Source organism: Haliotis rufescens, unplaced genomic scaffold (genome assembly GCF_023055435.1).
Source record: "Haliotis rufescens isolate VD_foot unplaced genomic scaffold, xgHalRufe1.0.p SCAF_7, whole genome shotgun sequence".
NCBI lineage: Eukaryota > Metazoa > Mollusca > Gastropoda > Lepetellida > Haliotidae > Haliotis > Haliotis rufescens.
This window is the reverse complement of record NW_025964361.1, coordinates 28,793,645-28,808,521: the sequence shown is the minus strand read 5'-3', so window position 1 is coordinate 28,808,521 and position 14,877 is coordinate 28,793,645. Positions and strand designations below refer to the sequence as shown.

The following is a 14,877-nucleotide window of genomic DNA, read 5'->3' as shown; positions in this document are numbered from 1 at the left end:
TTCTACCACGGAACAGCCCTGAGCACCCGATCAGTTTCAGTCTACTCTTACAACGCGCATAGGTTACTGAAGGGACACATTCTACCACGGAATTTCTGTAACATTGGTTACTGCAGGGACCGATTCTACCACGGAATTTCTCTAACATAGGTTACTGCAAGGACAAACTCTACCACGGAATTTCTGTAACACAGGTTACAGCAGGGACCAATTCTACCACGGAATATCTTTAACATAAGCTACTACAGGGACCAATTCTACCACGAAATTTCTGTAACATTGGTTACTGCAGGGACCAATTCTACCACGGCATTTCTGTACCATGCAATTCGGATACAATGACATGCATCAACCATGTCCGTGGGCGTGACCACCCGATCCCGTAAGTCGCCTCTTACGACAAGCATGGGTTGCTGAAGATATAACCTGGATCGTCACGTGTCGGATCCGATTAAAATAGCGTAGTTCACTGGTCACCGAGATCTCCATATGGGCGCAGTGGACAACAGTATGTCCCAGTCACTATATATGCACAGCAGGAGACCGAAAGAGTCACAAGGTTTGTTCAAGCTTGTAGACATTGGTTGTATTTTTCCCAACATCTATAATAGCAGTGTGTGGAGTGTACAGGTTACAGTTGTAGCTGACAGTTAGCAAGTGCACTACAATAGTTCCACTGTGGAAACAATAGACAGACAAAAACATCAATGCAATAAACTTTATTGAAAAATAACAATACAAATATTAACCGTTATATAGTAATAATTACAATGTGTAACAAACAGCATCTACTAAACAGCATTATAAATATAAAAACTCATAGATTATGTAGGAAGCATACGATGACATGCATCAACCAAATCAGCAAGTCTGACCACCCGACAGGCATGGGATGCTGAAGATGTGTCACGTGTCGGGTCGTATTAGAATAGCGTACTTCACCGAGATTCTCCATTTGGGCACAATGTGTCAGCAATATTTTGCTACTGGGTCCGTCGTAACATGGCTGGGATATTGATGAAAGTTGGTTTGTTAACTGTTGTGTCAGCAATACTCATGCAAAATGACGTTTACCTGTAAATAATCAAGTATGGATCAAACAAACCAGTAATTGGTATTATGATCCATTCCGTTGGGGTACGATGCCACACAACCAAGTCACCGAGCCTGACCACCAGATCTAGTATGTCGCCTCTTGCTGACAGCAAAGATTGCAGGGGACCACTTCTAACACCGAACCACGTTTGAGGTCTTGCTAAAACCGGCTCACACACCCACTCACTTCTCAACTTCAGATAAACATTACTTTTTGTCTCTTCTCTTATAAATAATTGTTCGCGATTTTGCTGATCCATCTTTGTATCATATGATCAAGTTAAAGGTTATAAGTATCGGTCTCTTAACGTACACAACCATTGACAAGTATCAAGTTTAGCCATTCGGCGGAGTTTAAAGGTGCATCATTTCAGGACCATATGACAGATGTAAGGACACTTCTCCGTATTAACGTTTGAATATAGAATTGAAATAGTAACTTAAAATAATACAGCTGTACAAAATGAAGTTCAACAGGAAGTCTCAATTTCTTTAGTACATCTCGAGTCAAAATTAATCATTAAAAAAACAAAGGTCACCATCTTTGTTCTAAATTTGACTGGTTAAGACTTGTACATGTATCACTCGTGTCATTACAACCACAACCGCAAACTTCCGGTTATGATATACATGTATACCGTCGGGCCATAGCTTAAAGCAAGAATACATTACAAGAGCAGCCCTCGATTATCCAGTGGCTTATTTTTCCAATCTAACATGGTAGATGTCATAGAATATAATACTCTGGATAATCGAGGCTGAAACCCTGTTAGTCTTCATTGTCCAATCCCAAATGACATAATACGGTTTAACGAATCATTGGACAACAGTATGCCCCAGTCACTATATACACACATTCCCAACAGCAGGAGACCGAAAGGGTGACAAGGTTTATTCAAGCTTATAGACAGTGTTTGTTTATTTACCAACTCCCACATCTATAATATTAGTGTGTTGAGTGTATAGGTTACTTCCCAGTTGTAGCTGACAGTTAGCAAGTGCACTACAACAGTTCCATTATGGAAACAATAGACAGACAAAAACATCAACAATGCAATAAGCTTTATTGAAAAGTAACAATACAAATATCAACAGATGTATAGTAATAATAACAATGTGTAACAATAGTACTTAAAAGTAGTATAAAAAAACATACCATACACGTTTTCACTGAAAACAAATTCATATACGTTTCAAATTATCACGAACCGACATACTCTTCTGTTTGGGAAGAGTTTGAGAAGTCAGTGAGATGTGTAAGACAATGCATTAGCAACAAAAGCAGAGACGATGTATTTTGTATGTGCACATCCATCGATCAGCGATGCCGAACGAAAACGTCTCATAGTGACGATGTCTGTTCAAAGGGACGCTACTCTGCAAGCTACGAAGCGCCACAATTCAAACAAAAGATATCCGTTCGCCAAACAAAAAAGCAGTTTCTGTTGCGAAAATGTTTTTAAACGTTATTCAAGTAAAGCCGCCTAACAAATGCATTTTCTCCAATTATTATGTATATCGAGCAGTATTATGTAGATTTTATATTATGGCAATACCTGTGTTTAGTCTGTATTCACACAGGTAAAGTTATTCCACTTATCAACTCATAACCGAATTCTCAGTGGATCGTGGGTTGGTTTTAATATCGTTTTCCCCCAATGTATTTTAAACAAGAAAACAGCGTCATCACTATCCCCCGCAATGGGGCACATTAAATGCACTAAGTAACATGTAGTATGGATCAATCACTGTAAAAACATAATTTACAGCACCAATACTATACGTGTAATTTTATTAGTCTTGACACATATCTCTCAGATAATCATGCAAACTGTCATGCATGTAACTACAATAGTTTATATTTAAATAACCGTGTCCCCATTTCACGCAGTATGCACCAGTACGGGCGTAAAAAAATGGACTATATTATTTATGATAACACGACAGAGTGTTAGATCTAATATTGATATTATATTTAAAAATATAATAAGACAATATAATGTACAAATATAATAAGACAATCTTATGTACACACAGTTGAGCAAGTTAATTGAATTTTTAACAGTGAGAACGCTGGCAAAATGAATAATAAATCAAACAGCCTTCTTAATATTATGGCCACACATATAAATCTCGAATGGTTCAAATAATAACATGATTAGTTATAGTAATTACACACAATATAGACCATTGGTTTCTGAATAGCAAAGTGTTTTCTTTGTAAATGTGCTTTTGTTTTGAACTTATAAACAGTTTTCGTTATATTCCTTTTACCCTATATTGTCTCAATTACTTTCATATGTATTTAGTAGTGAGTGAGTGAGTGAGTTGGGTTTAACGCCGCTTTTAACAATATTCCAGTTATATCGCGGCGAGTCAGCTTAACGTGGGAGGAAAGCCCGAAGTGATGCAGGTCTCAGACGTTTACCACTTCGGTGAAACCCACGAGTGCGGGTATGGTGCTGACAAACCTAGAAACATAATCGGGGCGAACCGGGATTCGAACCAACAATCATAGGTTTCTGGCGTGCCCAAGGGACGCAACTTTGCAGAGCGAATCGCGGCGCCTTAGACGACTGGGCCACCCGTGCCCCCATGTATTTAGTAATATCTACAGTATTTTGAATCATTCATGAATAATAGAATTTGTAAAAAATAAATCTAGTGTTCATTCAGATGTGTTTTTTCACAATCTTAAATTATATTTCCCTCTATGCTCTAGTTTAGCTTGGCCAAAAGAAAAAGAAAGACAGATGCAATTCCTGAAAATAAATATATATATTGCTGGCCTTATTTTCGTACTTCAATTCTAAAAACCTATTAATATTCTGGGTTTTCCTTTATGACAAAGAATTCCATTAGTTTCATTAGTCTACGATCATTATCAAACATTTCGTTTTGTAGAATGGAGTGAAATGGGAACCTTTCTTGAAATAAACTATCACGTATACGTGTCTTCAAATGTAAAACAAAAATATTTCCTTTCACCCGCGCAAGTTGTACTTTAATAGCCTAAGATTTAAACCATTAACAACACATCATAACACCCGAAGTATAAATAAGCGGTCTGCGTGATTCAGCCACCTGATTCATGAAGTTGCCTCGAACGACGCAAGTTGCTGGGGACCTGTTCTAACCTGAAATTCTCACGGGTGTGTTCACGATGTCTCTGAATTGAAGTGAGATTGCGACACCTTTTCTAAATACTCAAGAAAGCATTACACTGTGATAGATATGAGTTCATATGTTCGGCTCTTCCAGTGTTGCCGAAACTTGAAAGAAAGATGCGATTCAATAAACAATGTTATTATTCTGTCATGTCTTGAGGGAAATTGCTTACGGGAACGCCAACATTCCACGTAATACTACCATTTATTGCCGTTTTGCCCTACAACACGTGTCTTAAAACAGAACCCGCAAATTTTGTTAATAATTCAGCCCCCTTGGAGTCAACGGGATTAGCTTTAGCAAGTATTCGCGTCCCCGGTGTCTTATAACTGGGGCTTTATCAAACAGGCGGGTGCGCCTGTCACGCAGTTCACGTTAATCTCGTGCAGCACGTGCAAATGCTACTGTGAGTTTTATCAGGCGGTGAGTTGCGTCGTGCTGATTTGAACAGAAACGATGACCAATGTTGAGTTGGTGAGATCACTTCAGCATTTGGGGTGACGCCATTTGTGTAAGTTGCGTTATCAGGTTCCAAATATGAAATGACTTGTCAGTTTTAAAGTTTGTCAAACGTTTTTTTTGTGTCTCGCGAGAAGCAATGAAACGCTCGATCATTAACTCTGGATTTACTCCTAATGATACTAACAGCAAAACGTAACAGTTTACTTACGTTATATTATGAAACTGTTATTTTTTTGTCATGCTGTAATAACATGTTATTGGTACATGATTAAAGAGTCATGGTTAATTTGAAGGAATAAACGATGCTGTGTTTAGTGTGGGTGACGTGGACGTGAAATATATTCAGATTATAAATAAAACACATTTCTTAATTTTCTAATTGACATTCCTGCTGTCACTTTGGTTTTGCATAGACAGTTATTCATTATGTCTGATTTTATGTGAGTTGCAGCTAATACTGTAAATTATTTAAGGAAGCTTGAAGGGAGACAATTAATGGTTATATTTCAGTTCCCATTAACAATGGTTAAGACTGTCCAGTTGGATTATTGACCATTCTTTAAAGTCAGTAGTTAATATCATGTTTTTAATAATACAATTACAAAGTTGAACACATTTAATTTTTCTATTATTGTGTATATATTTCTATGAAATGGATCATATTAAAACAGAAAGAGAGCTTAGAAAGGTTATATATGTTTGCATAATATAAACAATTTGTTAATATCATTTGTTATTTAATGCAGCACTCAAAATATTCAACATTTATGACAACAGTTTGCAAATACTTGAGTTTGGACCAAATACCCCATTGACTGATATCATGGAATATTGTTGAAAGAGGTGTTAAACCCAACTCACTCACTCACTCACTCACTCACTCACTGTTTGGCACCAATACACTTTATAACAAGTTAATGCATTCACAAGTGGAATGCTATTATTTTTGTTTATATATTATCAGTCACATTAATGCACCTTGTGAATGTTCTCTCTTACCAAGTTGTAATGGAAATAGCTCAGTGAAAGGTTTCCCCATCACACAAGAGAATGAGTTTGATTCCCTGCATTGGTGCTTTGAGGCAACTGTTGGTGTCCACATATTGCTGTGCAGAGTTGTGTCCCTTGGGAAGACCAGAAACCTGTGATTGTGGGTTCAAGTCCTGGTTCGCCCTGATTATGTTTGTTGGTATAAAATCAAACAAAAAAGACAAAAGTATTTTACAACTCAGTTAATAAAGAGCATTTTAGGGTTCTGAATTAAAATAGGCAAGCACACATGTCACTGTATGCTGAATAAGTCCCTGATAATTACATAATTACATTATTATACATTTTTAATGGTTGCCGTGTGGCCATGTTTAAGATTGGTTCAGATACTGTGAGCTGGGACCACATTCATAAATGCTTCGTGATCTCGGTGGCTTTAGACATGTGGCAGACATTTCCAAATTTGAGGTATCAGTGATGAAAATGAAGCAATTCTTCATATTTACTTTTACTATATTGTTCAGGTGAATAATTGACTTGCCTTTGCATGAGTTTGTGATGGATATGACCAGTGAGGCTGCATAAGGGATGTTCAACGTTTAACGAACACCTGGTATCACTTTTTGATAGTGATTCTTAACACATGCTCATGATTTAGTCAGAATTATACAATCCACTCTGTTTTTAGCAGGTATTTGCTATGATTATGCAAAGAATTTTGTCACTCTTATGTTAGAGGAGGTCACAGATGATGTATAACAAGATCCAAGGTTTCAAAATACACCAAAGTCAAGCTATACATTTGTATATTAATATGCTTAGAGGGCACAGGTGGTCCTGGTTGTTTAAGTCACTATGCAGAGATGCATGTGTTCGGATGTTTCCATATTTACCTCAAATTTAATGTGAGAAATGGTTGAATAACAGACTAAAAGAGTATTTAAACCTGGCTGTAGTGGCGGCCATAATTAAAATATGAAATACTCACAATGTATGCTTCGTGACAATGGGAGGAGCAGTGGGGTAGTCCAGTGGTGAAAGCATACGCTCATCGTGCCGAAGACCCGGGTTTGATTCCCCACATGGGTAAAATGTTTGAAACCCATCTCTGGTGGCCCCTACTGTAATATTGCTAAAAGTGTTGTAAAACCAAATTCATTCACTTCTTGACAATGGTCAGAATGTGATATTAGATTGTTCGTTGTGTTTGAAAGTAAAGATCAGGGTTAGAAATTGGCACTAGTCCTATAGTCCTGGCCAAACTGCCCAATAGTAAAGGTATCATAAGGACTAGTAGAAATTTGCCATTTTTAAGGGTTTTGCTATATGTTATCATTATAAGGACTAATTGACTCAAACTGTTAGTTTCTACTGCTGAAGATACAAACAAAACCATCAAGTTTGTCAAATTTCACAATCATCAATGCAGAAATAGCTGAATGAGTGCGGCTATTTTCAGTGTTGGTGCCATGATGGCCTTGTGTGGAATTCCTTCACTAAATGTCATCACCGGTCAAAGCCAAGTTTCATCTCCGGCCTTGTAATTCCAGAGGTAAGATGAGTTAAAATAAAAATATTAAGGGAGACCATATTTTTTTATTTTTTTTATTTTATTGTTTTTAGAAAGACGCACCTGTTACATAAATGGGCTTCCGCCCAGGGTAGCAGAAAGCCCATGACATAAAGCACAACTTATCAGTACATCTTACTTGGTTGTTTTTTTTACAGAAAATAACATACTTCTCACTCACACATTCACTCTTGTTTATATATCATATTGCAGTTTAGGAAAGTACAGGGAGACAATATTTTACTATACTCACTCATGGAACAAGAGTGCCCACTGTTACACAAGAATAAGGACATACTTCGATATTTTATTATTTTAAACATCTTTGACTTGGGATGCAACTCAAACATAAATTATTTTTTGTTATAATTTCAAATGAATAGTCAATATGGAAATTTAGATCAAGGTCCATGTCAAATTACGGATAGAGGCGAGTTACGGGATTGGGTGGTCAGGCTCGCTGACTTGGTTTGATGCATGTCATCGTATCCCAATTGCATGGATCGATGCTCATGATGTCAATCACTCGATTGTCTGGTCCAGACTCGAATATTTACAGACCGTCGTCATAGGGCTGTAATATTGCTGAGTGCAGTGTTAAACAATAGACAGACATGCAGTTTTAACTCCATGGAAGAAGACTTTCTTATAAATGAATAAATGAATAAATGATTGACATAGCTATTTATTTTTATTTCAACTGACTTTGTGTGGATAAGCTGGAATATATCCATAAAACATAAGATTAAAGAAGTTTGACCTTTTCTAGCCCTGATCCTCCCAGGTTACAAGCCAAAGTGACACAGCTCTAATATTTCTGGGAACTGCCTAAACAATAAATAAAGAAGTTGAGGAATTCTCACCTCACATCTAAAACCATACAATCAGTGATCATTAATTCCTATTCATATTGTCATTGTTTGTAACTGATTGTTGTGGGTCCTTGTTTTCAGAAACTGACCCAAAAGGTTACCATAGTAACCATCTTCCCAAGTGCTCCAGAATGGCTAGTCCCTCAGCTAAGCGTAAATCAGACAGCTTTAAAAAAGTACGAAAGAACTGTAGAAAGAAAATGACAATGAAGAAACGAACATTCACATGTCATAAATGTAAGGCTCATTTCAGAATAGAAACATATCTTGTTAAACACATGAAGGAATGTCCAGGGTCACAGCAGGAGATGGTGATTTGCCATCTGTGTGGGAAAGGTTTCCCTGACCGAGCAGGCATTGAGAAGCACCTGCGAGCCCACACGAAGAGCCCTTGCTGCTTCTGCACAATGTGCAACAAAACATTTGCTGAGTTCGAAGACCTTGAAGCTCACATCAATGTCTGCAAAGTCCTGAGATTACGAAGAAAGGAGATGAGAAAAGCATTCATCAGAAAGCATCAAATTTTTAAAAGGTTAGAACAAATTGAGATTATGTCTGAACATGAAACATCAAATCAAATCATTGTTTCACCTGATAAAACTGTGGATATTGCTGGTGGGTATGCAGGAGTTGTGATCAAAGAAAAAGAGAATGTTGATATGAACAGCACTGTCAGCATGAACAACCAGCATTTGGACGAGAACAACACCGTCAGCATGAACTACCAGCATTTGGACGACAACAGCACCGTCAGCATGAACTACCAGCATTTGGACGAGAACAACACCGTCAGCATGAACCACCAGCATTTGGACGACAACAACACCAACAGCATGAACTACCAGCATTTGGACGACGACAACACCATCAGCATGAATATCAATGAGTTGAATGAGAACAGCACTGTCAGCATGAATGACCATCAGTTGGACAAGAACTCCATCGGCATGAATGGCCAACAGTTTGATGAAAAGAACACCATCAGCATGATTGACAAGCAGTTGGATGAAAACAGCACCATTGGCATGAATGACAAGCAGTCGGATGAGGACATCATCAACATGAATGACAAGCAGTCGGATGAGGACATCATCAACATGAACGACCATCAGTTGGATGAAATGGACCTGAAATCACATGACAACCTGGATGCTGATCTAGATTTTCTGTGTGAGAATTGTGGACTTCAGTTTGAAAGATGTTCAAGTTTGATAGAGCACTACCAGGTTCATAAGGCCCCCAAATTGGCAAGTGAAGATGACCACAGACATGTGGAAGAATTTGATTACAGTCTGTTCTTTGGTGATGAGGAACTCAAAGAAGTTTCTGAAATGAAATCAGGGCCAAGGTTGTATGTTGATGACATAATGGATTTAATGAATGAAAGATTTGATGTACCCACTGGGGGAAGGAACAGCATGTCATCAGAAACTGGATTGTTCCATGAAGGAAACAGTGGTCAAGACCACACAGACATGCATGAAGATCAAATGGTTACAGAGAATCTATGGGCAAAGGATCAAGTTGAGTGTTTCAGGCCTAATCAAGTTAAGCAGCAGAAAGTGTTTGAGGTGTCCGAGGTTTATGCTCTGGATTGCGCATATCATGAATGTGGAGGATGGAAGTTCACAAAGTTGTTAAAGGCTGACGACAAGTGTGAAACCCAAACCTCTGACATTGCTGTCCCTTGGAATACTGACAATAATTGGACATCCATCTTGGATCCCAAAGGACACGATGCAACCATCCCTGATCCCAGTGGATGTGATCAGACCATCTCTAATCCCAGTGAATGTGATCAGACCATCTCTAATCCCAGTGAATGTGATCAGACCATCTCTAATCCCAGTGAATGTGATCAGACCATCTCTAATCCCAGTGAATATGGTCAAACCATCTCTAATCCCAGTGAATGTGATCAGACCATCTCTAATCCCAGTGAATATGGTCAAACCATCCAAGATAAAAATGGATATGATGCAACCATCACACATCCAAAAGGATATGATCAAACTATCCCAGATTCAAAAGGATATGTTGTTACTATGCCAGACCCTAAATGGCATGAAAGAACCTTCAAGGATCATGCAGGATGTGACAAAATCTTCTCACATCCTGAAGGATATGTTGTTACAATCCCAGATTGCAAAGGGTATGATAAAAACAATCCTGATTGCAAAGGATATGATAGCATGTTTGATCCTACAGGATATGACAATACAATCAAAGATACCAAGGGAATTGATACTACCAACCAAGATTCTAGTGGATATGTTGTTACCACCCCAGACAACAAAGGATATGTCAATCATGATGCTGAATTTGAACTCATCATCACTTGGAACTCTGACAGTTCATCTATGTATTCAGAAAATGTCAATATGGAAAATGTCTGCAGTGAAGAAAGACTTGATGCAGATGGACATCATTTCTCAAATGATGCACTGTCCTTTGATGTGTGTAGTCGTGATTTGAAACCAATTAAGGTTTATAATTTCGAGGATGTTTTTGAAAAGTTTGTTTCTGACAGAAATTCCAATAAGTGTGTTGAAATTGATGAGTGCACTGATACCATATTCGTTTGCAGTTACTGTAGAGAATGGTTTTTAACAGATCCTGACCTTAAAGACCACTTATTGCAGCATTGGGACAATCCAAACTTTAGCAGTGTTGGTAAAGAGGATGTTCACTCTAGCTGTAGCAGTATTGGTAAGGAGCATGGTCATTCAAGCTTAAGCAGTGTTGGTAAAGAGGATGTTCACTCTAGCTGTAGCAGTATTGGTAAGGAGCATGGTCATTCAAGCTTAAGCAGTGTTGACTCAGTTTTAAGCATGATCCCAAATGGATCTTTTGACACAAATGGGGACCTTATTCAATCCTCTCAGTTCAACTCATTTGAAGAATTTTGGATTTCTGATTCATCTTCCCAAGTTCTGACTGAGCAATCAGAACAACCGGCTCAGGAGAATCCAAGGGAAACTGAGCAGGTAGAGCCAGTCGATTTACGTAGACACTTCAACACCGTAGAACAGAACACTGATTGTCACAATCAGTTGAAGGTTGATCAGATCACTTACTTAGACACCTTGGACAACATAAAAATCACATGCCATCAGTGCAGCAGATCGTTCAAGGAGGATCACCTATTCTGCCACGACCCATGCTTTACCAACAAAAACAAGGACCTGGATGATTGTGGGATCTGTCATCGTAAGTTTTCTTCCTATAGAAGTGTTCTAACACACATGAGAGCCCACAGTGAACTGGCAAAACCCAACAAATGTTCCATGTGCCCAAGAACCTACATGAATAAGGCTGTGTTGGATGTGCACTGTGCGGTCCATACCTTGGAGAACCAAGAGTGTCACATCTGTGGTAAGCTGGTGAACCCCGCCCTGTTGAAATACCATGTAAAGCTTCACGATAGGAACGAAGGGCAGCAGAGGTCGCTGCAGTGTGTTGTGTGTGAACAGGGCTTTCAGAGCATGGCCTCCTTGGCCTCCCATCAGTACTCGGAACATGACATGCAGGATGATTCTGTCACTGATATCATCTCCTGCTACAAGTGCCCCCACTGCAAGGAGGAAATGCAGCACAAGCCGTTATTCATAGCTCATGTCGCTAGTCACACTGGTGTCTTCCCATTCGAGTGTAGCCAGTGCATGGAAGGCTTCTTCTACAAGACTCTGCTCAATGTGCATTCAATTAAATATCATTCTGTGCCTTGAAAAATGGTTAAGTATTTTGAACATTTTTGCATGGAAACAAAATGCAGTTAGAATTTGGGTTATCAATTTGGTGAAAAGGACTTAACTGTTCTCATTTGGCTTCAACTAAATTGCTGCAAGAACAAATTAATGCGACAATACAATTCTCTCTTTTTCGTCCCTTTATGGTTTACAGAATACAAATAAAGTTTCATTTGTGATGAAAACCAAAGTACTGAAATGTGTTCAAGTGATCCTTCATTAAAAGAAGAGACCTAAAAATATAACCTGACCTATCAGGATGGATAAAAAGATTGTTTTTGGCTTGAAATTTGAAATCTTAGAGGATTTTGTTGCCAATACATAGGACATTATCTAATTTTAATCCATTGTACTTGATACACATTAGGCCTGATTCACTTGATTATTAGATCACCACCAAACACCCTGCCTAACATTATTTTATTGTCCCTCCATTTTATAAGTACCAATACCTTTACTTCATGAAAGACATGACAAACCTAGCCCTACCAACCATTCTTGATACATAGGAATCATGTGTCAAATATCCACAGATGCCTTGATCAGTTCGCTTAAAGTAAAATATTTTAATATGGGAGCTAGTGTATTCTGTAATCGACTTATCATTGTTCTTAAGTTACTTTCAAGTTCATAAATTTTGCCGTTTTCATTTTCATTCCAAGGAATATTCAGTTAATCTATATTGTGTAGGGGTTTCTGAGAACATCCCTGATTTTGAGCTATTAGTTCTATCAAATGTTATTTTGTTGTCCTCTGGTCATTAGTGATACTGTTTATCTTCACAATTGTTATCCATTGGTATGTGGGGGCACGGGTGGCCCAGTCCTCTAAGGTGCTGCGATTGGCGGTGCTGAGTTGCGTCCCTTGGGCACGCCAGAAACCTATGATTGTGGGTTCGAGTTCCGATTCGCCCCAATTATGTTTCTAGGTTTGTCAGCACCATACCTGTGCTCGTGGGTTTCACCAAAATGGTAAACGTCCGAGACCTGCATCACTTCGGGCTTTCCTCCCACGTTAAGTTGACACGCCATGATATAACTGGAATAATGTTAAAAGCGGCGTTAAACCCTTTGGTATGTATCAAATACCTCCCTGTCAGTCTGTATAAGGAGCTCAGATGTGTAATAAATTGTCACAATAAAATATTTATGTATATTTATGGAGAAGTATAACATAAAAAATAAAATGCCACCCAAATTAATTTGTGGCATTCCTCATGTTCATTATTGTATGTTGGACCAGGAAAAGACTCAACTCAAACACAAACGTAGGTGTTATGATGGTTATATAACAAGCATTTTAACACCAGGCTGATTTGGTAGGTAAATACATTTTCAAAGAAAGTGTTGTTTTATTTGACATGTATTTTATTGAACAGCTGTGATCAGTACCAAAAGTCAAATCAAAGGACTTTAAATGACATTACATATTTTTGTTATGGCTCATTTGTAATGAGGACTGTTACCCTGTTATCTGTTACTTGTGACCAGCTCTGTGGTCTAGTTGATAGAGCGTCTGCCCGGTGAGCAGGTCCGTGGTTCCAACCCCAGTCTGAGGACTGTCCAAATGGGGCATCCATATTAAACTGCAGCATGGTATTTCAGTGGGCTAGCACTATAAAAACGGCATTAGTCCTGTCAAGTACAAGCAGCTACACACAGACACACGTGCACGTCTGTCTGTTTAATACATTGTTAAACCTCACCTGTTATTAGTAAACAAACCCAAACTTCCCCTGTGGCATGTGTTGAGGTAAAAGCAAGATGCAGATATCATTGTTTGGACATTTCAAAATTGCTTGAAACCAGTGTATTCTGTAGTCATCTTATCTTATTTGCAAGTATTGAATATGTTGTTTCTTTCAAGTTCATCAGTTTTGCTGTTTTCATTTTAATTCCAAAGAATATTCAGTTAATCTGTATTGTGTTATGGTTTCAGTAAATCCCTGTTTGCTTGTGATGGTACTGGTTATCTTCACGTTTTTGTTATTATCTTGGTATGTAGTAAATACATACGAGTGAATCTCTCCCACCCAGTCTGTATAAGAAGCTCAGATTGTGAAATAAATTGTCATAGTATGTTGTGTTGTCATCATTTTGCTTGAACTGATTAAAGCTGTGTAGCACATGTGGAGTTTGCCTGGGGCAGGGATGGCCCAGTCGTCTCAGGCTGTGCAGAGTTGTGTCCCTTGGGAAACCTATGATTGTCTTCGGGCTTTCTTCCTCCATTATAAACCGGCATGCTGTAATATAACTGGAATGCTGTTCAAATGTGGTGTTAAACCAAACTCACACACTCCATGGGCATGTGACTTTGTTCAAAATATGCCTCTGTTCTCACTTCAGTGAGTGGGTACCCAGTAGGATGAAGGACGGTTAACCTTCTAGCACCCAACAGGCAAATTATGATGTACACCCTGTATTGTATGATGATATTGTCTCAGGGGGGGAGGGGGCACGGGTAGCCCAGTCGTCTAAGGCGCCGCGATTCGCTGTGCAGAGTTACGTCCCTTGGGCATGCCAGACACCTATGATTGTGGGTTGGAATCCCGGTTCGCCCCGATTATGTTTCTAGGTTTGTCAGCACCATACCCGTGCTCGTGGGTTTCACCGAAGTGGTAAACGTCTGAGACCTGCATCACTTCGGGCTTTCCTCCCACATTAAGCTGACACACTGTGATATAACTGGAATACTGTTAAAAGCAGCGTTAAACCCAACTCACTCACTCGGGGGAGGCTGGAGAGGATCTGGAAACAAAGTGCCGAGATGGCCTCTGTGGTTTAGTGAATAGAGCATCTTCCTGGAGAGGATGTCGGTGGTGAAGGATTGGTCGGTTCGAAGTCTGTGTAATGTGTCTGAGTGAGCATCATGTTGCACTGGCATTTTATCGTCCCAATAAGTGAAATCATATTGAAGGTGACATTAAACCCCTTTTCACTTCACCTTTGTCACTTGACAGTATTTCAGTTAT

General features: G+C 38.9%; 1 protein-coding gene across 1 annotated transcript; it reads left to right on the top strand.

Annotated features, from left to right (window-relative positions):
- The first annotated feature begins 4,693 nt into the window (after positions 1–4,693).
- LOC124146980 lies at positions 4,694–12,825 on the top strand. Its single transcript, XM_046517569.2, has 3 exons — positions 4,694–4,774; positions 7,175–7,267; positions 8,239–12,825. Exons 2-3 carry the CDS (start codon positions 7,216–7,218, stop codon positions 11,883–11,885), a joined length of 3,699 nt encoding a protein of 1,232 aa, XP_046373525.2. The 5' UTR covers positions 4,694–4,774; positions 7,175–7,215; the 3' UTR covers positions 11,886–12,825.
- Positions 12,826–14,877: the final 2,052 nt, after the last annotated feature.

Coding starts and splice junctions, on each gene's coding strand:
- LOC124146980 (XM_046517569.2), top strand. CDS start 7,216: ATGTCATCACCGGTCAAAGCCAAGTTTCATCTCCGGCCTTGTAATTCC. Junction 7,268..8,238: donor CCGGCCTTGTAATTCCAGAG/GTAAGATGAGTT, acceptor CCTTGTTTTCAG/AAACTGACCCAAAAGGTTAC.